The sequence below is a fragment of the Hemiscyllium ocellatum genome, chromosome 23 (genome assembly GCF_020745735.1).
Source record: "Hemiscyllium ocellatum isolate sHemOce1 chromosome 23, sHemOce1.pat.X.cur, whole genome shotgun sequence".
Taxonomy (NCBI): Eukaryota; Metazoa; Chordata; class Chondrichthyes; order Orectolobiformes; family Hemiscylliidae; genus Hemiscyllium; species Hemiscyllium ocellatum.
In genome coordinates, this window is record NC_083423.1 from 48269658 (window position 1) to 48294565 (window position 24908).

Genomic DNA, 24908 nt, shown 5'->3' on the forward strand with positions numbered 1-24908 from the left:
AATGGCTAATAAATTTATATTAAATGTTTAATAATCTTTTGGCTAAGAATTTTTGCAACAGGAGAACCCTTTACATTCAGCATGATTTTATTGAGTCTTTTGCGACTTGTTCAAACCATATTTTGGGAAGTGTAATTCCATCTCCTGCCTTTGTTCTTATAAACTGAACAGGTAAAATGGATCAAGCCTTGAGAAAGTTCAATGCTGAATAGCTGGTTTTGTTGTAATTACTTGATCAACATTAATGTCTTCCAGCTGGTCATGTTGCTAGGCTGGTACAGTCTCCAGAACAAACAGAAAAGTCTATTGGTTGCAATGCCTTGATAAAATTGCCTATTTCGATATAACCAATGTGGTACTGTTATGCACGAAGGAAGTAAGGAATAAACCAGGAAACTCCAGGTCAGTCAAGTCAGTATCAAAATGTCAAAAGCAGTTCTGTGAGACAGGATTAATCTGCACTTGGAGAGGCAAGGATTAATCAAGACCAGTCAGCACGGTTTTGTTAAGGGGAGGTCATGTCTGATCAACTTGATTAACTTTCTGAAAAGTACAATCAGGCATATAGATGAGATGTGTACATTCAACATTGTCCGCTTGGACGAGGTCCCGCATGGGAGGCTGATAGTGAAGGTAAGACCTCTTGGGATCCAAGGAGTTGTGGCCAATTGGATCCAGAATTGGCTAAGTGGCAGGAAGCAGAGGGTGATGGGTATTTTTATGACTTGGAACCCTGCAGAACTCAGGGTTCATTGGGGTCAGTGTTGGGAGCACTTGCTCTTTGTGATTAAAACTGAAACGTTAACTCTGATTTCTCTCCTCCGATGTTTGCAGACCTGCTGAGCTTTTCTGGCAACTTCTGTTTTGGTTTCTGGTTTACAGCAGCCGCAGTTATTTCGGTTTTTATTGAATCTTGGCACGTCAATCAGTAAGTTTGCAGATGATACCAAAATTAGTGGGATGCCTTAGATTACTGGAGAGTATAGCTGGAATGATCAGTGATAAATGGTATTCAATCTGCATAAGTGTGAGGTTTGGCAAGACACAGAAAGCATGGGAATACGCAGTGAATGGTCAGACTGTAGGAAGTACTGAAGATTAGAGGGACCTTGCTGTGTATATAGAGCAGTCCCTAACGGTATCTGGACAATCGATATTGTGATTAAGAAAGCATGTGGAATACTTGACTTTACTGGCCAAGGCAGAGAACAATTCTGTTCTCCCTCCTACAGAAAGGATGTTGTGAAACTTGGAAGGGTTCAGAAAAGACTTACCAAGGATGTTGCCAGGTTTGGAGGCTTTGAGCTATAGGGAGAGGCTGAATAGGCTGGGGCTGTTTTCCCTGGAATGTCAGAGGCTGAGGGGTGACCTTCTAGAGATTTACAAAATCACAAGGGTCATGGATGGGGTAAATAGGCAAGGTTGTTTCCCTGTGGTGGGGGAGTCTAAAACTAGATAGCATAGGTTTAAGGTGAGAGGGAAAAGATTTGAAAGCGACCTACAGAGCAGCTTTTTCAAGCAAAGGATGATGCGTATGTGGAAGAGGAAGTGGTGGAGGCTGGTACAATTGCAACATTTAAAAGGACTCTGGATGGGTACGTGAATAGGAAGGGTTTGGAGGGATATGGGCCGGGTGCTGGCAGATGGGACTAAATTGTGTTGGGATATCTGGTCGGCATGGACGAGTTGGACCAAAGGGTCTGTTTCCATGCTGTATACCTCTATGACTCTATAACTGTAAGAGCAGAGAGGTGATGCTGGAACTGTATAAAATGATGGTTAGGGCATAGCCAGAATATTGTGTGCAGTTCTATAATACACATCGTAGGCAGCATGTGATCACACTGGACAGGGTGCAGAGGAGAGCTATCAAGATGTTGCCTGAGCTGGGGAGTTTGTTATGAACAGAAATTGGATAGACTGGGGTTGTTTCCCTTAGAGTTGAGGAGGCACATTATTGAGATGTTTAAAATCATGAGGCGCCTAGATAGATTCAATGGGAAGAAGCATTTCCCCTTGGTGGGGTCAATGATAGGGGCATAGATTTAATGTAAGGGATAGGGAGTTTAGAGGGAATGTGAGGATATATTTTTTGCACTGAGTACGGTGGGAGTCTGAAGGTCAGTGTCTGGAAGGGTGGTAGAGATAGAAAAAATTTAGATGTACACTTCTGATACCAATGCTTACAAGGCTATGGGCCAAGTGCTGGAAAATGGCATTAGAATAAGCTAGATGGTAGTTTTTGACTGGCACGAACTCAATGGGCAGAAGGGCGTATTTCTGTGTTGTAGACCTCGGTGACACTATGGCTGCGAGTGCATTAATCACTAAAGTGATTGAGTTTGAAGAGTTTGCAACCAACATTTCTAATTGTAACACAGCTCCATGTGCTTCATGTGCAAACTCCTTCTACCTAAGCGGTAGGCGATGGATAAGTGGCATTATCACTGGAATGTTAGTCCAGAGACCCAGGTAATGTTCTGGGAACCCAGTTTCACATCCCACCCCGGCAGGTGGTGGAATTTGAATTCAATAAATATCTGAAATAAAGAATCTAATGCTGATCTTCAATCCATTGTCAATTGGGTTGGTAAATCTTTCTCTAAGAATTTGTATTAGAGAATCTGTGCAGCACGGTGGCTCAGTGGTTAGCACTTATTGCTGCCCCAAAGCATCAGGGACCCAGGTTCGATTCCAGCCTTGGGCAACTGTCTGTGTGGAGTTTGCACATTCTCCCCGTGTCCGTGTGGGTTTCCTCCAGTTGATCCAGTTTCCTCCCACAGTCCAAAGATGTGCAGGTTGGGTGAATTGGCCGTGCTAGATTGCCTGTAGTGTTAGGTGCATTAGTCAAAGGGGAATGGGTCTGGGTGGGTTACTCATCGGAGGGTTGGTGTAGATTTGTTGGGCCGAAGGGCCTGTTTTCTACACTGTAGGGAAACTAATCTAATGGCGCTGTGAGTGACGACTTGTAAACTTTTCACTGAACTCGTGTGAGTACATGTGAAAATAAAACTCTTTCAAATTCTCTATCTCTTTCTGTCCAAATTTTCTTTCCCGCTGTTTCTCTCTGTGCCTGATTTAATTTGAAATCGCCCGCTCTGATGTACACTCCTTAGTCCTCGCTTGGTCACTTTGGTTAAGACAATAGAGATTTTTACTCTTGTTCAGCCAGGTTTGCAGGTTTCCAGTGGCACTCAGGAGTGAGTGAAAGGCATTGAAGTGTTTGATCAGCTCCAGTTGTATGGAATGATGGGGTAGCATCGATGGGCTGAATGGCCTGTTCCTAGCTCCCAAAAACCCTGGTTTCCATCGCTGCGTTGAGACTGACTCGCACTTTCAACAACCTGACAACCAGAAAGTGTGAAACCCAGATGGGGCAAGTATTGCTAATGGGCAGATACTTTGCAGAGAAAAATCTGACCCTCCAGCATCTGTTCATTCAACATTTGATATGTACAAGTTGAATACTTTGTTTATCTACATAAGTGAGATCACACTTCAAAAACAATGCTCTGTGAAGTATGTTTGGGAAACCTCAGGGTATGATGAAGTGATGTCTAAGTCTTTTTGATCCTTCCCTTGTCTTTCAGCAATTGCATCTTAATCTTGAAACCATATCATGGAAAACTCAATCACCTGTGTTTTGTTTGGTGCGGAGAGATTTTCATATCTAAAATGCTACTTCAATTTAATACCAAAACTAGCAACATCCTTTTAATTTTCTCGCCGTTTAATAGTGATATTGTTTCAAATTGTGCAATGTGGCACACAATTGTAGATTAGGTTAGCATTCAATTCATCTAATTGTAACATTTTCAGGATTTCAAATGTTTAAGTGTGACAAGAATCATAAAGCCAAATACGATTAACAGTAAATAAAACATTGTTTCATTGAACAGTTGCTTTCCAAAATAAGAAGACAAGTTGCTACAGAGAATAATTATTTCTCTCGGTTGCAAGGTGGCCTCATGCTGAGCTTGAAGCAGGTTTCACACTTGAAGAGCTGGTTGTAAGCTGGCAACTGGGGAGATCAATAGGGTTTCGACCTATTGCAGCTACTGGAGATGGTGCCAGAGAGAACAAAGGGGGGCAGTGGAGGGGGGAATAAAAACAATGAGGATTAGATACTGAAATGACAATACGGAATGTGAGACACTTTTAATAAATGTTTCATTATTCCCTCCCGACAGTCATTGTGGTCTACATACAGCACAAAGATAGCTCACCACTACCTTCTCAAGGGCAACTAGGGATGGGCAATAAATACTGGGCCCAGCCAGCAACACCCACGTCCCATGAGTAAATTAAAACAAAAAATCTTATTTGGACTTTGGGGGAAGATTCGGAACACCAGATGGAAATGTTTGGAAAATCTGTCAGCACCTGTTGAGGGAAGACTTATTGTTTGTGACATGTCAACTTATTTAAACACTGATTTCCATTCACAGGCTTTCTGCTATCACACATGTTTTGTTAACACGAATTCGATATAACACAATCGACGAATTGGGGACGCTGTTTCTAAAGCGTGAAGTTTTAAAGTGTGTGTTGGTTATAACGTGATTCCTGCCCCATTAGTTTAAATGGTGCTGCAATTACATGTTTTTCTTACAACATGGGATTGCACGAGAATGGAACTGCCGTGTTAAAGCAGAACTGACTGTATGTGCAGAATTTTGTGATCTTTTGGTTTGTGGATCAAAATGCAGGCATGTTTTAAACAGTGGAAATGTGGAAAATAGCAAATTCTTTTTCTGCTTCTAATGATATAAAAATTACCCAGGAGGTGCAGCTCAGAATCAGAAAATCCACCAGACTGAAAGGAATTTCTCTGAAGGTACAGCACCCAAATATATTTTCTTCTGTGCTCTCCTCCACTATGATTATGAAAAAGAAGGTGCCACCTTCTCTGGTGGTGAATGTTGAGCTATCTTTTCAAGGCTGACATTCCAGTTGAGTAAACGTTGTGCTGTGAGATGATTTTAGTGCTGAAACATTGAAAGTTCTGCCTCCTGCAAAGATTTTAACAGACATCTGCTGTTCTTTAGAGTACCTGATAATGGGCTTCCTCAATGAAGAGTTATCTTTTCAGCAGAGAAGTCTGAGTGGCTACTTTGTTAAATATTCCTGGATTCATTGCCGATTCGGACATCCGTCGGCCTTTTCTATTGAACACCAGATGATGTTTTGATGCGAAAGTAGCCGGCAATGGTGCGATGTCAATCGAATGGCGTTTTTGTCTCGCACCTGCACCTGTTGGCTGAAAGCACACACAACCTCAAACCATGAGGGGCATAGACAAGGTGAGTAGCAAAGGTCTTTTCCCTAGGGTGGGCAAGTTCAAAACTAGTGGGTGTCATTTTAAGGTGAGAGGAGAAAGATTCAAAAGGGACCTGAGGGACAACTTTTTCAAATTGTTCGTATATGAAATGAACTGCTGGAGGAAGGGGTAGACGCAGGTACAGTTATAATGTTTAACAGACATTTGGACAAGTACATGAATAAGAAAGGTTTAGAAGGATATGGGCCAAACACAGGCAAAAGTGGGACTAGTTTCATCGAATCCTACAGCATGGTAGCAGGCCATTTAGCCCATTGAGTCCACAATTACCCTCCAAAGAGCATCCCATGCAGATCCACCCCCATCCCTGTAACCCTGCATTTCACGTGGCTAACTCACCTCCCTGGACACTATAGGCAATTTAGCATGACCAATTTACCAAGCCTGCACATCTTTGGACTGTGGGAGGAAAGCGGAGCACCCGGATGAAACCCACGCAAATATGAGGAGACTGTGAAACTCCACACAGTCACCTGAGGGTGGAATCAAACCCAGGTCCGCATGAGGCAGCAGTGCTAACCACTGAGTCACCATGCCACCCAGTTTCATTTGGGAAGCTTGTCCAAGTTGGACTGAAGGGTCTGTTTCCGTGTTGTATGACTCTATAACTGGTAGAGTTCTTAAATTTCTCCTAACTTTTAAAAACAAAGTATGAAACGTATAATACCAATACTTTGAGGATATTGTGCCAACCATCTCATGTAGGAGTGCAGTCATGAGGAGGCCTGATCGAATAGGTTTGTCAGTTTTCCATCTTTAAGGATATCACTGGAGCTATATGGGTTTTTGCAACTGTCTAGTTGCTTTGTCCCTAACACCACTCAACTGCCAGCCCACTAAGTTTATTGAATTTGACCTCAAGACTTCCTGTTTCTGCATCCACTTCCATAACCTCTAGGTTAATTGGTTATCCAATATTAGTGAGCAATCTTGTTTAGAGACTGAACGCTTGGAAGCATAGCAGGCTGTAAATAAAGAAACAAAAGTTAGAGGTAAGATTGCCCCTCTACAGTCTCTGGCTTTGATTCAAGAAATAATATTCTTCATAGGAAGGCATCCAGACAGTTATATTTACATATTGGTCACCCACCAAGAAATAGCAGTACTTAAAATTCAATTAACTTGCTGCTCCTACAAAGACAACACGATGAAATTAAATTGAAACAAGAGCAAACTCCACTCTAATTCTGTTCACTGCTTGAAAGTTATAATGTTTAATTGATTTGATTTATTGTCACATGTACCTAAGTACAGTGAAAAGCTTTTTGTTTGTGAGCAGTACAGGCATAGTAGGCAAGGACAGGCAGATCACAGGGTGGGGAAAAAAAAACTGAACAAGGTAAGGCACACAGATTACACCACACAGGATGTTCACGAGGCAAGATCACATTGACAAGATCAACATTATTTGAAGTTAGCCGGTCCATACAGCAATCTAATGGCAGGAAGAAGCTGTTCTTCAACCTGCTGGTGCATGTGTTCAACTTTCTGTATTTGTCTGATGGAAGAGGTCATAGTAGAGCATTACCGGGTGGGATGGGTCTTTGATGATATTGGCAGCCTTTCCGCAGCACTGAGAAGTATAAATAGAGCCCATGGATGGGAGGTTGGCTTCTGTCATGGTCTGGTCTGTGCACCATCTTCTGTGGTTACTGATGGTGTTGGGCAGAGTAGTTGCCATACTAGGCCATTATGGATGCAGCCAGTATGCTTTTAATGGTGTATCTGTAAAAGGTGGTGAGGGTTTTTATGGACAGGCTGAATTTTCTGAGCCACCTGAGGAAGAAGAGGCATTGTTGTGCCTTCTTGACCATTGCATCTAAATGGGAGGTCCAGGTCAGGTTGTTGGTTATCATCACTCCCAGGAACTTGACACTGTCAACCTTCTTCACCTCCACTCTGTTGATATAGATGAGAGCATGTCCTCTTTCTTTTTTTCCCAAAGCCAATGATGAGTTCTTTAGTTTTGTCAACATTGAGAGAGAGCGATTGTTATCATTGCACCATGACACCAAGCTCTCTAGCTCCTTTTTGTATACTGACTCATTGTTATTTGCTATCCATCCTACCACAGTGGGATCGTCATTGGCTTGGATATAAATAAGCAACTATAAATTAGAGCCAAAATGAAATTGAAAGTAATGACAACGGTTATAACCTTTTTAGACTGAAAGGTTTAACCATAATAAGCTGTCCAGTAAAAGAAAAGCTCTTGTTGCTTGTATTAATTTTATTGATAGTTCCTTTCCTATCATTTCCCTCTGGTGGAAGAATACCAAATTGAGGTAGCACTGAGTAAACTAAGCAGTATGCCTCGGAATAGTTGAAGGCAACCGAACCAGCTGGTTCCCTGTCAGTCACTTCGAGATTGGAGGAAGGTGTTCAGTTTCTCCTCCGTCCTCTCAATTGATTTCTAAAGAAAGTCCAAAGTCGCATGACACCAGAACAAAGCACAAAGAAAATTTACATCCCAGGAACAAGCCCTTCAGTCCTCCAAGCCTGAGCCGATCCAAACCTACTATCTAAACCTGTCATCCAATTCTTAAGCATCTGTATCCCTCTGCTCCCTACCTACTCATGCATTTTAAGTGAATCTACCGTGCCTGCTTCTACTACCTCTGCTGGCAACACATTCCAGACACCCACCACCCTCCGCGTAAAGTACTTGCCGTGTGTATCCCCCTTAAACTTTTCATCTCTCACCTTGAAAACGTGACCCGTCATTATTGAATCTCTCACCCCAGGAAAAAGCTTATCTCTATCTACCCTGTATATATGCTTCATGATTTTATTGACCTCAGTCAGGTCCCCCTTCAATCTCCTTTTTTCTAATGAAAACAAACCTAACCTACTCAAACTCTCTTCACAGCTAGCACCTTCCATACCAGGCAACATCCTCGTAAATCTTCTCTGCACCCTTTCCAAAGCATCTACATCCTTTTGGTAATGTGGCGACCAGAACTGTACATAGTATTCTTAATGTGCCTAAACCAATTTCTTGTACAATTTTAACATGACCTGCCAGCTCTTATACTCAATATCCCATACCATATGCCTTCTTGACCACTCTGTTCACCTGTGCAGCAACCCTCAGAGTACAATGGACCTGCACTCCCAGATCCCTCTGCTCATCAACTTCTCCCAATGCTTTTCCATTCAGTATATAATTTGCTCTAGAATTAGACTTGCCAAAATGCATCATCTCACATTTGCCGGGATTGAACTCCATCTGTCGCCTCTTCGCCCAACTCTCCAGTCTATCTATATCCTCCTGTATTCTTTGACAGTCCCCTATGCTTTCTGCTACTCCACTAATCTTTGTGTTATCTGCAAACTTGCTGTTCATACCAACAGTGCCCTCTTCCAGATCATTATGTATATTACAAACAACAGTGGCCCCAGCACTAATCCCTGTGTAACACCACTGGTCACCTTTCTCCATTTCGAGAAACTCCCTTCAACTACTACATTCTGTCTCCTGTTGCTCAACCAGTTCTTTACCCACCTAGCTAGAACAAGCTGCGCACCATGTGACTTCAGTATCACTTTACTATGGGCAACCTTATCAAACGCCTTACTAAATTCCATGTGTATGACATCAACAGCTCTTCCTTCCTTCCTATCCCCAGGTTATAGTCCAACAGGTTCACTTGAAATCACAACTTTTGGTGCGCTGCTCCTTCATTAGGTGAAGTCTCCGAAAGCTTGTGATTTCAAATAAACCCGTTGGACTATAACCTGGTCGTGTGACTTCTGACTCTATCCACCTCAGTCCAATACCAGCACCTCCACATCATGGATTCCAGAAAAGACAAACTATCATATCTAAAACCAAAGCTTCCTAGTTACATTATCACTTATTGATAATACAGAAATAATTGTTTGAGAGATTTTCTTTAGTCTAGATTGAAGTGTTTACTGTAAGTAGCAGAAAATGCATTGCAAGAAAAACCAAATGTAAAATGGTTGATCAAATCATAAGAGTTTCTAATTCAATTTTCACTGGATAACATAAACAGGATGGCACAAAAAATGTTGTTGCCAAGTAATATTAAATTTACATGCCTGGTTTGTAAATGATTGGCTTTTTTTTGCTAATTTTCAGCCTCTTTCACATCCTTCATCTCTCTGAATTACTGGTCAGAATTTAACTTGATGCTTGAAGTAGTTTCAGATACATGAACTGAAGTTACTGACATATCTGGCAGAACAATCAGTCCAACATCTCAGTTGCTAGCACTGTTGCCTCATGAGTCATCAGACTGTGGGTTCAAGGTATACTGCAGTGATTTCAGCAGAAAACACTAGCACTGTTGGGCAGTCTTTCAGATGAGATGTCAAGCTAAGTCTTAGATGTGTGACGAATCCAAGTGACACAATGTTACTATTTCAGAGAAGATCAAGGGTCTTATCTTGCAATGTCTTAGCTACTAGTTATGCCTGAGTCACCATCCAATGAGCATTTTACTGCAGATGCTGGAAACTGTACTGAAAGCAACAAATACTGGAGATCACAGCGAGACACACAGCATCCATGGAGAGAGAGCAAGCTAACATTTTGAATGTACTCAATGTTAGCTTGCTGTCTCTCTCCATGCTTGATGTTTGGGGAGCTTGCTGCTTATAAATTGGCTACCACAGTTTTACATTAGAATAGTGACTATAGCTCAAAAGTGTTTACAGCATTGTGTGTAAAGTACATTGGGATATCTTGAGATCACAAAAAAACTCAAATATAATATTTATGTGTGCACAAGTTTTTTTTTCATCCAAGTGGTGTCAATTACAAATTGAAAAGCCTGTTTGCTGGTTCACCATCACTCATTTTCTACAAGGTAGAGAATAAGTTAAAATTACCTCCTCCTTTCTCTTATGGTAAATGCCTTCTATATCCTGATGTCTTAGTAATTATAAGCAAAACACTTCATAATTTTTAATAACTTTGTTATAAGGTCTCTTGCAAACCTTCCTTGAGAGCCCAGTTTCTCAAGCCCCTCCTCTTATCCACTGCCATTTACCTGCGCTATCTTCATATCTAGTCATTCACCTTGTTACTGTTTGGTGACATCGTCTTAGATACAGAAACTCCTGTGTCAATAAACTTCCCATTTGTTCATTTACTGAGCAGCTACAAGGTGCTTCCTTGAGAATGTGCACCTGGGTCATGCAATGGAAATGATTTTTTTTAAGTGTTAGAAAAAAATACCTTTGTAGTACGTGAAAGCGCTTTGCTGAAGTTGAGGTCAGTCTTCATGTCTGTTTCTGATTGGGCAAGGTCATTATCCTCATTCACCCCGTTCTCTTTTACCACTTCCTCCTCATTGTCGCTATGGTTATCTAGTTTCCACTGTTTCATCATTTCCAACACATTTTTGGGTCGTTTGCTCTTACTGGCATCCCCCTGAGAACATGCAAAATCACACATGAAGTGCCAAATGCCTTAATATGGCAGAACTGTCAGCAACTGATCAAAGATGGCGAGGTGCACTCCGCAAGTCTACTACTAGTATTCCTCTTGTATCAACATTGATTATAAAAGTCAATTTGATACTCTACAGATTTCAAAGACCTTGCAGACTTGAAAGCAGCTGTGAATTATTAACAGCTGTTATGAGACACAGATATTTTCAACACAGAAGGAAGCCATTCAGCCCATTGTGTCCATTCTGGTGAGAACTCTAATCCCACTTTTCCAGCTCTTAGAGGCCATGGTGCAACAAGTGGAATATCTAAAATACTGCTGAAATATTGAGAGACGTACTGACTTCGCCATTCTTTCAGGCAATAACGTCCAGATTCCCACCAGCATCTGACTAGAAAAGAAAATCTGCTCAACTCTCCTTTTACTACTTAACTTAAATCTGCCTCATGGTTATTGACCCTTCTACTAATGGATAAAATACCTTCCCAACCACCCTAGCAATGATCTTATACAGCCCTTTAATGTTCCCCCCCCCCCCCCCCCCCCCCCCACACACACACACACACTTATCCACCCTATTCTGCTAACTTTGAGGATCTGTGGATATCTCTATGATCTTTAATACTTGCCAGGGTCATATAGTTCATAATGTGATCCCTTCCCTTTATTAGACTTACCAACTGCAGTCCCTCACACTTTTTTAGGTTGAAGTCCATTCTCCATTGGTCTACCAGCTGACCAGTCTGTTGAAATGCTCCTGTGGTATACAGTTATAGTCCTCACTATTCTTACCCTATTATTTTCATGTCATGCACACAGTTCTTCACCAGACTCCTGTCATTTCATTCCAGATCATTAATGTGTACTATAATGGTCCCAGCACCAAGCCCTACAGAACCCCACTAGAAATAGATTTCCAGTTACAGAAACATCTCTCTACCATCACCCTCTGCTTCCTGCTTCTCAGCCAATTTTGTATCTAACATGCCACTTTGTTGGATCCTTTGGGTTCTTATGTTCTTGACCAGTCTGTCATGAGGATCCTTAACAAAGCTTTCACTAAAATCCATATAGACCACATTGAGTACATTACCCACCCTCATACGCACTACTGACTAACTCCTCAAACATTTGTTCAGAGTTGTCAAAACGACCTACTCTTGCTGACTACTGCTGACTAATTTGTATCTTTTGTCTTTCCAACTGCAAATCTCTTCTATCCTACAGATTACTTTCTAATGACTTTCCCATCAGTGTGGTTTACAGCGACTGCTATTGAATTTTCTGATCCAGCTCTCCCTCCCCTTTTTTAATAATGGACAATGCTAGCAGTTCTCCAGTCCTCTGACATCTCATCTGTAGCAAGGGAGGATTTGAAGTTTTTTTTATTTCAACAATATACTTTATTCACAAAAAAAGCTTAGTCACAAACGCAGTTCGGTTCTACACAGTAGCATATCAAGAAAACAAACATTGGAATTTGATTCTATCCAAACAAACCAAAGGCACCTCTTACTTGTACAAGACCATATTTACATGTGTTTGAGGCACTGTGGGGTTACTGAACAGACCCCTGTTTAATTTCAGCAGGAGGATCTCAGACAATGTTCTTTCTCCGCTATGCCTTGGTGGCAGCTGCCCCAGGCTTGAGTGCATCCCTCACCACGTAGTCCTGAACCTTGCAATGTGCTAGCCTGCAAACTGGGTCAAGGTCAACTCCTTGTTCTGGAAGACCAACAAATTTCAGCCGGACCAAGTTGCAAAGACCTTGGACCTCCTCCCTCAGCAGCCTGGGATATATGTCATCTCGGCCTATGGATTTATCCACGGTTAAGGCAGCTGAACCCATTAACCCCTTCTCGCTCTATGGTAACTTCTAATATTTCACAGTCTTCCCCCTAATGTTTCTACCTGTATCTCCCTTTTCCAATGTCTGACACAAGTATTCATTGAGGACTGTGCCCCTGTCTAATGTAAAACAATTATTTGAAAACATTTAATGCTGTGGTTTAACAGTTTGTCCAAATGGGTTTTTGTGATTTTAATTTACTTCAAAAGTTTTTGGGAGTTAACTAAACTGTTTTGTGGAAGATTCTGTGAGAATAAATGGTTTTCTCCCAGGCTATTTAATGGCAGGCTATTCCTCTGTATTGTTATATTCAGTGGCATATTTGAATATGTTTTTCTTGTTAAAATTACAATGAGCACTATCATCATTTTGGTCATCTTACTCACGATATGTTTGTCATTGTATAACTTAGGCAACATGTTCTGCACACCAAACTAATGAACCAGTTTCAAAATGAAATTGAACATAGTCCAGTTACAACATATCAGTGCAGTCTACTTCCATCCACAACTGAAGTTTTTCTCTCATGGATAGAGGTATATACGCATACAGAGATACTTACATACACTGTTCCCCAAATTGCAGCCATAACATACAAATATAGAAGAACATGGATGGCCACCACAACAATCAACAGACAGGAGTGTTCCATCCCAGTTGGAAAACACTTCAGTAATCCGGGATATTCAACCTCGGATCTTCGGGTGACCACCCTCCAAGGTGGACTTTGGGACAGGCAACAATGAAAAGTAGCCGAGTAGAGGCTGATAGCCAAGTGTGGTATCCATGGCAATGGCCTCAACCAGTACCATGGGTTCATGTCACACTACAGGTGACCCCATTGCACTATATGCACACAGACAGGTGGATACGCACACGCACACACTCACACATACAGCCTCTCTCATATGTTCTCACAGACTTCTATCTCTTTACACTCACACTCTCACACATACACACACTCTCAGTCACTCAAACTTGCCCCACCCATGCATTCACACATGCACACATACACACACATTTGTGGGGTGAACTTGGACTTGCAGAATTACATTTTACTTTGCTCAACAACTGCATGAATTCATGTAAGATTCTGTAAATCCGTTTTTTAGATTAGAATCAGTCTGACCATTACGGCACAGACAGTCTCACACAGGGAAACTCACACCTTCAATGCACTATCTGGGCCAACATGACACCAATTGCTAAAGTTCACTTGAGAATGTAATTTTTTTTATGAAGGTTTTGTGATTTACATATGAAAGAACTGAAACCAACATGGTCATTCTAAAAGATGAGAGACTTAACAAACAGTCCAGGTCTTTTTTAATATATAATTTCAGCTACATCACACTGTAAACGTTTGCTCTAAATTCTATGTTTACAATCTTATTCTCCACAACCACCTCATGAAGGAGCAGCGCTCTGAAAATTAGTGTTTCCAAATAAATCTGTTGGATTATAACCTGGTGTTATGTGAGTTTTAATTTAAGACTTTTTAATGCATGAAATTTGATCATGAGTGAAATCTTCACTTGTTGGTGAAGATATACAGATAAGTCTAAATTTTCAAAGTATTTAATGAATAATTACTCACAGTTATCCAATGGTGATTTAGCAATTCACTGGCTGTCATTCTGTGAGCTGGATCCACTAACAGAAGGCCTTTCAATACTGAGCGAGCTGTTAAAATATATATATAATATATGGAAAATACTGGTTAATATTTCCATTGTACAGTATTCCAACAGAAGACTTAAGTTATCTCGAGAATGTAATTTGAAAGAAGTTCTGGGATTTACGTATTACTGAACTGAAACCTGCAACCTAGACTTAACAATCTAGGTTTGTTCGATATCTGATATTAGTGCATGCATGACACTGTGATCTTTTGCTATAAATTCTGTCTTATGACCCTGCTCCACAGCTACCTGACAAAGGAGCAGCATTCCAAAAGCTAGTACCTCCAAATAAACCTGTTGGACTATAACCTGGCATTGTGTGGTTTTTAACTTTGTCCACTCTAGTATACTAATAGGATTCAGTTATGTGAAGCAGTTGAATTACAATTAAGAAATATTGTAGCTGAATGTTTGGTATCACATCTTCATTTAAACAATTGACTCACAGGAGAACCAGCAATAGAGCAGTTTGTTCCTTGCTCTGTACATCATCACACTCATATTATAGTCAATAAATAGACTGACACTTAGCATGCTTAAGAAGCATGACACATTCAGTAACGTGTTCACATTTGAACGAGGGGGCTAGTACTTTCTATCCAATGATACCGTGGCTCAGTGGTTCGCACGTCTGTCTCACAGCACCAGGGATCTGGATTCCATTCCAGCCTCAGGAGACTGTGGAGTTTGCACATTCTCGCCGTGTCTGTGTGGGCTTCCTCTGGGTGATCCAGTTTCCTCCCACAATCCAAAGATGTGCAGTTAGGAGAATTGGCCATACTAAATTGCCCATTGTGTTTGGGGATGTGTAGGTTAGGTGCTTTAACCAGGGATAAATATAGCATAATATGATAGGGGAATGGGTCTGGGTGGGTTACACTTCGGAGGGTTGGTGCAAACTTGTTGGGCCGAAGGGTTGTTTCCACACTCTAGCGATTCTATGATTCTGTGACAAAGATAGAATTTGCGAAGGTGACAATCATAACCAGGTAGAGGAAGACCAAAAGAACACTTTCTGAATTTAAATAGTTCTTAATCAGACTCACCTCTTCTCAAGACATGTAGCAAGTTTTGTACTTGAATTGTGTGGTGTCACAAGGTAATGAGCTAGCCAAAGATGTTGATGTTTGCAGGTAACTTTGAATTTCTTACATACCCCTGACAATTTTTTTAAAAACTAATAAATTATCAAGCTAAATTTCAACCAAAATGCAGGACAGAAACAGGATACTTTATCAAAACATTTGGAAAATTCAGACAGGGTAATCAGTCATTCCTTCTTTTGTCACATTGGGCTTATGTGCATTACCACTGTACTTAAGGATCTTACCGCTCTCACTAATAGACTTCAGAGATGAATGAGAAAAATCTAGCTCCCCTTTTGTGATTTCCTCATACAATTTTTCTGAAGTTGTAGCTGTAAAAGGAGCTTGACCACATAGCCTGTAAGACAGAACAAAAATAAAACATCATCCTTAGCTTTTCAGTTTGCTCAGAACCATGCATTAATGCAGAGACTATTTGGACATTTCTGTTTTCGATGAATATGTATAATCATCTTCTCTTGGGGTATTAGGTCTGGGAAGACAAAACTGGCAATGGAATATTGATAATTATCAACTGCAAATCTCCAAAGTGCTGCTGTTGATGGACAAACCAGCAGTGGATTGTTTGAAAATTATGAAGCTCACTGTTTTCCTGGTGCAAAGCCTTATCTTGTGATTAGTCAGGAATTAAAAGTCTTTGACTGCCGCATGGGGGATGGCAATTGCTAAGACTAATTGGGCACTTTATTATTACATTGAATTTTAAAGCACAGTAATAGGCCAACTGAGCAATTCAAAGTTCCTGTCCTCCAAGGATCTCCTACCATCTTACTTCATCCAACCAAAATAGTATTGCTTTAATCCACATGTAATTATCTATCTTTCCTTTAATTGCATCTGTTATTCATCTCAATAACTTCATTTGAGAGCAAGTTCCTGGTTCTCACCAGTCTTCAGTTTTACTGGATTTATTAGGGATTCCCTATGATCATGGCCTTTTGTTTTGAACTTGCTCATAGGTGGAACCACCTTCTCAACATTAACCTTTTAATCCTGAGTGGCTTTATTTGGATCGATTTACTTATAGAGCCACACAGCAAGGAAACAAACCCTTCAGTCCAACCAGTCCAACAATCCAAACTAAACTAGTCCCACCTGCTTGCTCCTGGCCAATATCCCTCCAAACCTTTCCTATTATCCAAATGTCTTTTAAAAGTTGTAATTGGGCTATTATCCAGTACTTCCTCAGGAAGTCCATTCCACATGTGAACCACCCCCTGTATAAAAAAAATGCCCCTCATGTCTTTTTTGAATCTCTCTCCTCTCACCTTAAAAATGTGCTCCCTCATCTTGAAATCCCCTAACCTTGGGAAGAGACAGCTACCATTAACTCTATGTAAACCTGTCATTATTTTATAAACTTTTATAAGGACTCCTCTCAATGTTTTATGCTCTTGTGAAAAAAAGTCCCAGCCTAACCTCCTTTAGCATCTACTGTGACACCAATTTGGTATAATCCGCAAACTTACTAACCATGCCCTTCTGTATTCTCATCAAAATCATTTTTATCTATGACAAAACAAGGAGAACTCAGAACCAATCCCTGTGGAACACTGATGATGATAGTCTTCCAGTCCGAAAAACAACCCTCCACTACCACTCTCTGTCTCCTGCCATTAAGCCAATTGTGCATATGTATAAGAATGCCCATAGGTTTTCACAGGAAGAACGACAGTTAGAAAATCCTAAAAATAAATGGAGTGAGTACATACAAGATATACATAATGATTCCAATGCTCCAGAGGTCGCACTGCTGGCTGTAGTCATAGTTATTGATTATCTCTGGGGCTGTTGAATAATGAGAAAAGGATTAGAAATGTAATTAGAGAACATAGGTTCTACTTTACAATTTCCTTTTCCATTACATAACCTGGAGCAAATTATTCACTGCTTACCCATGTATAAAGGTGTACCACATGTGTCCTGTAACATCGATTCACTGCCAACACCAGCACCATCCTTTAATACAGACAAGCCAAAGTCCGTCACCTGTGAACAGAGAAGCAAATGTTTTTTTTTCAATAACAGCATGTTCTCCTCTTCCTAAAGGCAGAAACTCATCAAAGAGAAAGTGGCCTCCAGTCCTTCTCCTACTTCATCCTGGGGGAATTCAGCTCCAGTGCCTCTAATTGCTCATTCTGGCCAATAGCACTATAAACCTTCTTCACATGAGAGGAAGGGAAATGAGTATCAGAAGACCACTTCGCTATTGAATTTAATCATGTCATTACTTGAAATCTGCCATCAATAGTTACCAACAAAGGGGAAACATTCCATCAGCAATGATCAGAATGGGAACGGAGAAAAGCTGAAAGTGCTGGAGAAACTCAGGAGGTCTGGCAGCATCTGTGAAGTGAAAACCAGAGTTTAGCATTTCAAGACCAGTGACCCAGAAATTAAAACTTTGTTTTTCTCTCCACAGACCTGCTGAGTTTCTCCAGCACTTTTTGGGTTTTTTTTGCGTATCTCCAGTGTCTACAGTTTTCTTTTTAAAATGTACTTTGCAATCAGAATTGGAATGACGGGCTAATATTTACAGCATTATCAAGGAACATTAAGGTTAAATGAGCTATTTAAAAGAATAGTTATGCAAAAAGTAGGATGAAGACTTTTTAAACCAAAACGTCATGTTTTAATGTCGTCCAGCTGGTATAAAGGTATACTGCCTTTCTGAGATCGGGGGCAATAATACACCGTCCCTCTTTATGCTTTGAAGAACAGGAAACCTGTTCTGATTTTTAAAAACCCTGAAAGAACTGTGGATGCTGGAAATCTGAAACAAAAACAGAAATTACTGGAAAATCTCAACAGGTCTGGCAGCATCTGTGGGGAGAAAACAGAATGAACATTTCAAGTCCAATGACCCTTCTGAAGAAACGGCTGTGTCATGCATTTGTTTCGTGTTCTGGAGAACTGTGATATAATTTGGAATACAGACCGAAATTGGTAGATACTTGGTGATGTAATCCATATGGTTTTGGAATATATCCTCACAGCTAATCCAAATGGTAACCTGTGAAAACGATATCTATAGAAGTGTGCTCTAAACGTTGTCTCTCCCAATGACTGAGGAAAGACGTACGAACCAACACCCTGACATCCAGCTTGGAAAAATGTTTGCTTCTGAGAACTTGGAATTAAGCTTTTCCAGGTTAGGAATGTTGGTTAGATATCTTTTTAGTTCAATGTTCAGTTGGCTTGAATCTAAACATACACATATAGTGTCATCTTTCTTCAAAACAAAAGTAAATCATTGCACCAATCAATTAGCGCTCAACTTTGCAAATGATGTTACTTTGTACCATTCGACCTTGAGCACTTACAAGGAGAGTTGATGTTTGGCTGTACATCTTTCCAATGTTGCACTGTATCACTTTAAAATTTAAAGATGTTTTAAAGTTCCCAATAGAACCAAAGGGTAGAGTTTAGTCAAGTCAAGGATCGATTTGATACTACAGTCTGGAATCTTTGATGTTGGAATTGATGAGTTCATTAGCCTGATTATAATATATTTATCTATGTATGCTGCTAGAATAATGATAGAAGATCCTGTTGTATCAATGATATAAAATATTTCTCATGTCTATCATAAGGAAATGTATTGATGTTTAGTATGCAATTCAGGAGATGCCAGTCTCATTGTAAGCTGTTAACTCATCAAGTGTGGACTGCTTCATGCTCTACCAGTTTCTTGAGTACATTTCACGAAAAATGCATAAAGGGATGATATTTGCATTTGCACCAGTGTCAACTTTGGCATATAGCTCACATTGCATATTTCTTTTGGCATATACCACTTGGATGGAGTTAAAGGCTTCATCTTTTTTTTTGATAGCATCCATGTGGTGTGTCAGATTGAGCACATGTACCGGATCATTACCATTATCTCTTGGAAATCCTAAAAATAAATGGAGTGAGTTGCTTGGATGCCATGAACAAAAGTTTGGAAATGTCTTTGACATATTTACTTTGTTAGTTTGTCTTCACATGTTCAAGTGCAGTGAGGTGTTGCAATTTGGGTTTCTCCCAGTACTTGGACTTGTAAATTTCAGCTCACTTCATGTGGAACAGGAAATGCATATGGAATGCCGGGCAATGTTTTGGTGGGTAAAACAGCCCACATCTCTTCCAGGATTTGGCTGTTTTGCTGAACTTATTGACAGCTGCAATTGCATTGTAGACTGGAAGACCCGTGAGTGTTGCTGTCCTGCTGTATTCACTTTGAGCCTGCATTCTTCTTCTTGTGTCAAAGTAATAACTTTTAACTTTACAAAGCACTACCTTTCAGAAAGATTTGATAGGGTCAGAGGCAGTGACCATTCCGTAAGCCTTTCAGTTATGTTAGCTTTGGTGAATCAATATCTGTCTATGAATTGGTTGATTGTTTCATTGGCTGTTGGCAATATAATATGAATACAAGCTTATGTACCCTGAAGTTGGTTTGGATCTAAAGCTGACTTTCTAAAAATTAGGAAATTTGCAGTTATTACAAAAAATATCAGGGCTTTTCATTTTGCTCGTCCTTCATTTTCCAACATGATAAGAGGTTTCACTGCCTTTGTTTAACAGCTCTTGTCTATGGAGATTTATTCTTTCTTTGAATAACTGAAGTTCTGACAGAATGTCACTGAAGTGCCAATCCATGATCAGATATTTGCTTTCTGTTCTTACTGTGCAGCTTTTGCTCTTTAAGAATGCCAGTACACAAAGAATCTGCAGTGAAGTGTAATGATGTTCTTAGAGCTATAGAGTCATTGAGTCATACAGCAAGGAAACAGACCCTTCAGTCCAACCAGTCCCTGCCGAACATAATCCAAAACTAAACCAGTCCCACCTGCCTGCTCCTGGCTCATATCCCTCCAAATCTTTCCCATTCATGTACTTACTGAAGTGTCTTTTTAACATTGTAACTGTGCCCACATCCATCACTTCCTCAGGATGTTCATTCCACATGCGAACCACGCTCTGTTTAAAAAGTTTGTCCCTCATGCCTTTTTAAAATCTCAATCCTCTCACTTTAAAAATGTGCCCCTTCATCTTGAAATCCCCTCATCCGAGGGAAAGACACCTCCCATTTACCCTATCTTTACCCTCATGATTTTATAAACCTATACAAGGTCACATTTCAACCTACACTCCAGTGAAAAAGGTCCCAGTTTATTCAGACTATCTTTATAATTAAAATCTTCCTCTTCTCTCCTTGTTGCTGATTTCTTTTGCTTTTATTTTGAAAGAAATAGCTGGGCAGTGCCTGGATGTTGCATTGGTGCTGAACAAATATTGGTGTGATATAATGCATGCTTTTTAAAAAACTTTTTGCCATTTCCAAAACTACAATGTGATGGAATCAACTGACAGCTAGGTACAGATAAGCTTTAGCAAAATATAGATTTTTTTTCTCTAATGTTTTGGTTGAACTTCATTCTAGAACCTTTTTTTTTAAAAAAACACTGGCAAGCTGTGGCCTCACATTTTTTTCTAAAAGAGAGAGAGCATATTCACAACTATTCCTCTGCTATTATGAGCACATTTTAGTACAATTGTCATTATCTGCATTGATTGTTAGATATGAATCACAGCTTTGAACTCAGATGATTGGTGACAGTTAACTAAATAATTCTCACAACCCCCATTACTATTATCACCTTCTCATCTTCAGTACTGACTTATGACTAGTTTCTCATGCTCACTTGCTATCAGCATTTTGTGATGCTCACTTGCTGAGATCAATTGATGTTCTTTTCTATTTGTTAGCCTGTATAACGTATACTACAGACACCTGGGTCCTTATTGAGACAGATATCTGGAAATTAATTAACAACAAGCTATGTACACTGATATGACAGCTTAGATTTGTATATTGTCCAAGTTATATCTTTACTTATATCACTAGTACATTACATATTCAGTTACTGGCTGGTTAGCTGACTGACTGTACAGACAGTGAGACCTTTCATTCTAGAGAGTCACATATTGTGATATAATCTAATTGCCTTTTTAAGATTTGTTAAATAACTGGGAGCATGGACTTAACATTGTTAAATTTGAACCCAAATTCCCAGAACATTACCTGGGTCTCCAAATTGGCAGTTCATTGATAATATCACAAAACTATTGCTTCCCCCTAAACATTTTAAAAGAGTTCAATTTTGGACACTTGCCTATGTCATGGAACAGGGCATAGCTGTGGTATTGGTTTACAATGTGTAGCCTTAGTCTCACTCTGGACCTGTATTTGCATCCAGTGATATTCTAGAACAGAGAGTTTCAGTCTTCAAAAGTCACTAGTCGCAAATTGATTATTGACAAAATTATATTCAACTGAAAGCTTTATTAGTTCATAGATACTCGAAGGAAATTGCTATCCTTACTTGGTCTGGCCTACTTGTGATTCCAGACCCGCAGCAATGTGATTGACTCTTCACTGACCTCTGGGCAAAAAGTGCTGGCCTAGCCAGGGACACCCCTATCCCATGAATGAATAAAAGATTTTGGAAAAAAAGATTCCAGATTCCACTGGAAGAGAATGTGAATTTCAATGAAGTGATGTGTTCTATGTAAAGAGGAAAATATTAAAGTGAGTTTCAAGAGCTTACCTTTTCTAAATTTTTGGCTTCTACATATGTACTACCAATGCCCTGTGCTTGCAATAAAATGCAACTAGTGGATTAGGTCAAGATTTGATACTCATTGATCATTTTTCATAGTTGACCGAGAGCTATTGTAATATACAATGTATCATACAATCTGCTGATTCCAATTTTTAATGAATGAAAACAGGTGCATCATTTATAAAACTTACTTTGATATTAAGTTTTAGTTCTTCATCATCTGCATTATTATTACTTTTTACCAGGATGTTTTCCAGCTTCAGATCTCTGTGAATAATATCTTAAAAAGAAGAGATTTGATTAAAAGAAGAACAGAGTTGATCTAAAATAATTTTCACAGCTTTCAAGTCAGTATGGCTATGTTTAATTAGAAAGGTCAGGCTGTCCAGTTCGGGATCGTAAGGTCCACTGCTGGATGCCCAGATTAATCAATTATATTTTCATTTGCTGGTGTTCATTCCATAATTCAGTAGGGAGTAACTGCTGATAGGTAGACATCAAAGGAACTTATAACTGGACAACATCCCCTGAGTGCTACTTCCCATTGGGAAAATGGATTCATCCTTAATGTTTTAGTTTCAAAACTTTGCTGGTCTGGTTTGTTTGAGATTCCTGAGCTTGGAATCTTGAATGGCTGCTGTTCATTTTCTTCAAAGCTTCTGTTGATAGTTCCTTGGATTTAGTGCCATCGCTGTAGGCTAGTCTCAAGCCCATCACCTTCTGGTCATGCTGCCCAATGTCAACCAACCTGGTCGTATAACACAAGGGAGCAGAGAATGTACACAACCCTCTCATCACATAAGCAGGACATTTCAGTCTAGTGTTCCCCCTGAGCTGAACTGATATTTTTTAACCTAAGATTGGCCAAACCAGAGCAAATCAAAATCAAGAAATTGCAAGTGAAAATTACTTGCAGTGTAAATTGAATAGTGATGATTGATTGTACTAGTCTGAAAAAAAACACATGACTGGAAACCAGTCAAAGCACTAGTCACATCCCTAAACTACATTAATCACATGGTGAATTCCCTACTTATTGTGCTCACTGTACACATTCAAAAGGTTTAATTTTTATTTTAATATCTACATATTTTTATTAAATTGCAAGGGGGCTAGTAGATGTGTTTTAGTAGCTCGGGATTTCTTTATTTCAGTTTACTAAGAAATTTTACACCAATGTAATTAACAAATTTTAAAAGTTTTTAAAAGTAACTTTCAATTATTTAAAATCAGGTTACTCACAATTGCTGAACTAGACACTTAGCTTGTAAATGTTTTTATTTGTGACAACAGCATAAATATTGGGAAGACTGTTTCCAATGTTTGTCATTGTTTACATTTTTTTCAAACTCTGTCTCTGAGCCTCCATCCCTTTGGAGCAGCTCAGTGATAACTCCACCCCTTTCCTGATAACCATCTGAGACCAGTCCAGACTGCTTGCAAACTTAATGTCACATGTGACCCTGTCATAATCTTCTCGTCATGCATTTCCCCTGTCACTAAGTTTGCCAATTTCCACTTCTGCAGTATCATCTGACGTTGGTTTGGCCTCAGTTTATCTGCTGCTCATACCCTCATTCCTACCTTAGTTACCTCTGGACATGACTATTCCTGCACATTTGTGGCTGTTATCCCACATCCTACCCTCTGTAAATTTGAGTTCAATCAACTCTGCTGATGTGTCCCAATTTGCTCTAGGTTTCACTCACCCATCACCTCTGTGAGCTTCGACCAACACTGGTTTCCACTCATGTGATGTCTTGATATTTAAAATATTTTCAAGTCCCTGGATAATCTCATCCCACCAAGACCTGTCATCACCTCCAGTCTTCCAACTCTCCAAGACATTCAGCCAACTCTGGCCTCTAGAGCATTCTTGGTGGTTATTCCTTCAGTAATCTGGGCCTGAAGTCCTGAATTCCTTCTCTACCTCTCTAGCTCTCTTTAAGACACTTATTAAAAATTGCCCTTCTGGCCAAACATTTTGGGCATCTGACTGAATATCTCCATTTGTGCCTGATTACCAATTTGTTTTCTATCTCTCTGGTGAAATGTTTTGGTAGGGTAGTGCACTATACAACTGGTCAGTGTGTTTTCAGCTCTCTTCATAAAACTATACTACTACCACTCTTTAAATACAGGGAGAAGCAATTGTTTAACAACTTATAACCTAAAATGCTGCCTGATTACCATGGGGGCACATGAAATATTTGAATTTTGGAAACATCGAAGTGAACTTGGGCAAAGTCAAACGAAAATCTTTCCAACTGCTCATGTAATTTGCACACAGAGCACCGATTGTACCTAAAGTAGGACCTCATCGTCTGATTCTTCAGAATATGCTGTCATGTATTACTCCTGCTTTTCATTTGGTAGACAGCTTGCACTTTATTTCAATGAGGTCAGAATGAAGTATTGAGCTGCACTATTTCTCAAGTAGTCAGAGAACATTTGGAACAACAGTTAAAAGTGGATTTGCCTAATTGGATCACACAGTTTCTTTTCAAATAATAATACAATATAATTAATGATTATCTGAGGCTGGTGTACAATAGGTGTGATGTGCTCAATGATTACGGAGGCAGTATAATGGATTACTCATTGTTTCTGATCTTTGGGGAAACACGTCAACGTCTCGTCACTCATTCATATTTTCACCACCTTTTGTTTTAGTACTTTTTTTTGATATCTACTAACTTAAGAGAATGTGCCTTGATTTCTTTGGTACGATGGCACAGTGCTTGTATTACTGGACAAGGAGTCCTGAGTGCTAGTCTATTAAAGTTGAGAAATTAGTTCAAATCCTAACAATGCAGCTGAGGAATTTAAACTCGTAGTTTATTAATTGAATAAACAAAATGTTGATATCAGTTGATGGACACCAAGCAACAACTGAA

At 39.8% G+C, this 24908-nt stretch overlaps 1 protein-coding gene across 1 annotated transcript in view; it reads right to left on the minus strand.

Moving 5' to 3' along the window:
• Window positions 1–3932: 3932 nt before the first annotated feature.
• Window positions 3933–24908, minus strand: part of LOC132826925 (serine/threonine-protein kinase 33-like) — a 104398-nt gene continuing 83422 nt past the window's right edge. The window contains exons 6-13 of the mRNA XM_060843225.1: window positions 22203–22291; window positions 17296–17389; window positions 17113–17188; window positions 15625–15737; window positions 14210–14295; window positions 10548–10742; window positions 5054–5260; window positions 3933–4058 (exon numbers count right to left, since the gene is read on the minus strand). Coding sequence (XP_060699208.1) covers window positions 5081–5260; window positions 10548–10742; window positions 14210–14295; window positions 15625–15737; window positions 17113–17188; window positions 17296–17389; window positions 22203–22291 — 833 coding nt within the window. The 3' untranslated portion in view covers window positions 3933–4058; window positions 5054–5080. The remainder of the gene's footprint in view (window positions 4059–5053; window positions 5261–10547; window positions 10743–14209; window positions 14296–15624; window positions 15738–17112; window positions 17189–17295; window positions 17390–22202; window positions 22292–24908) is intronic.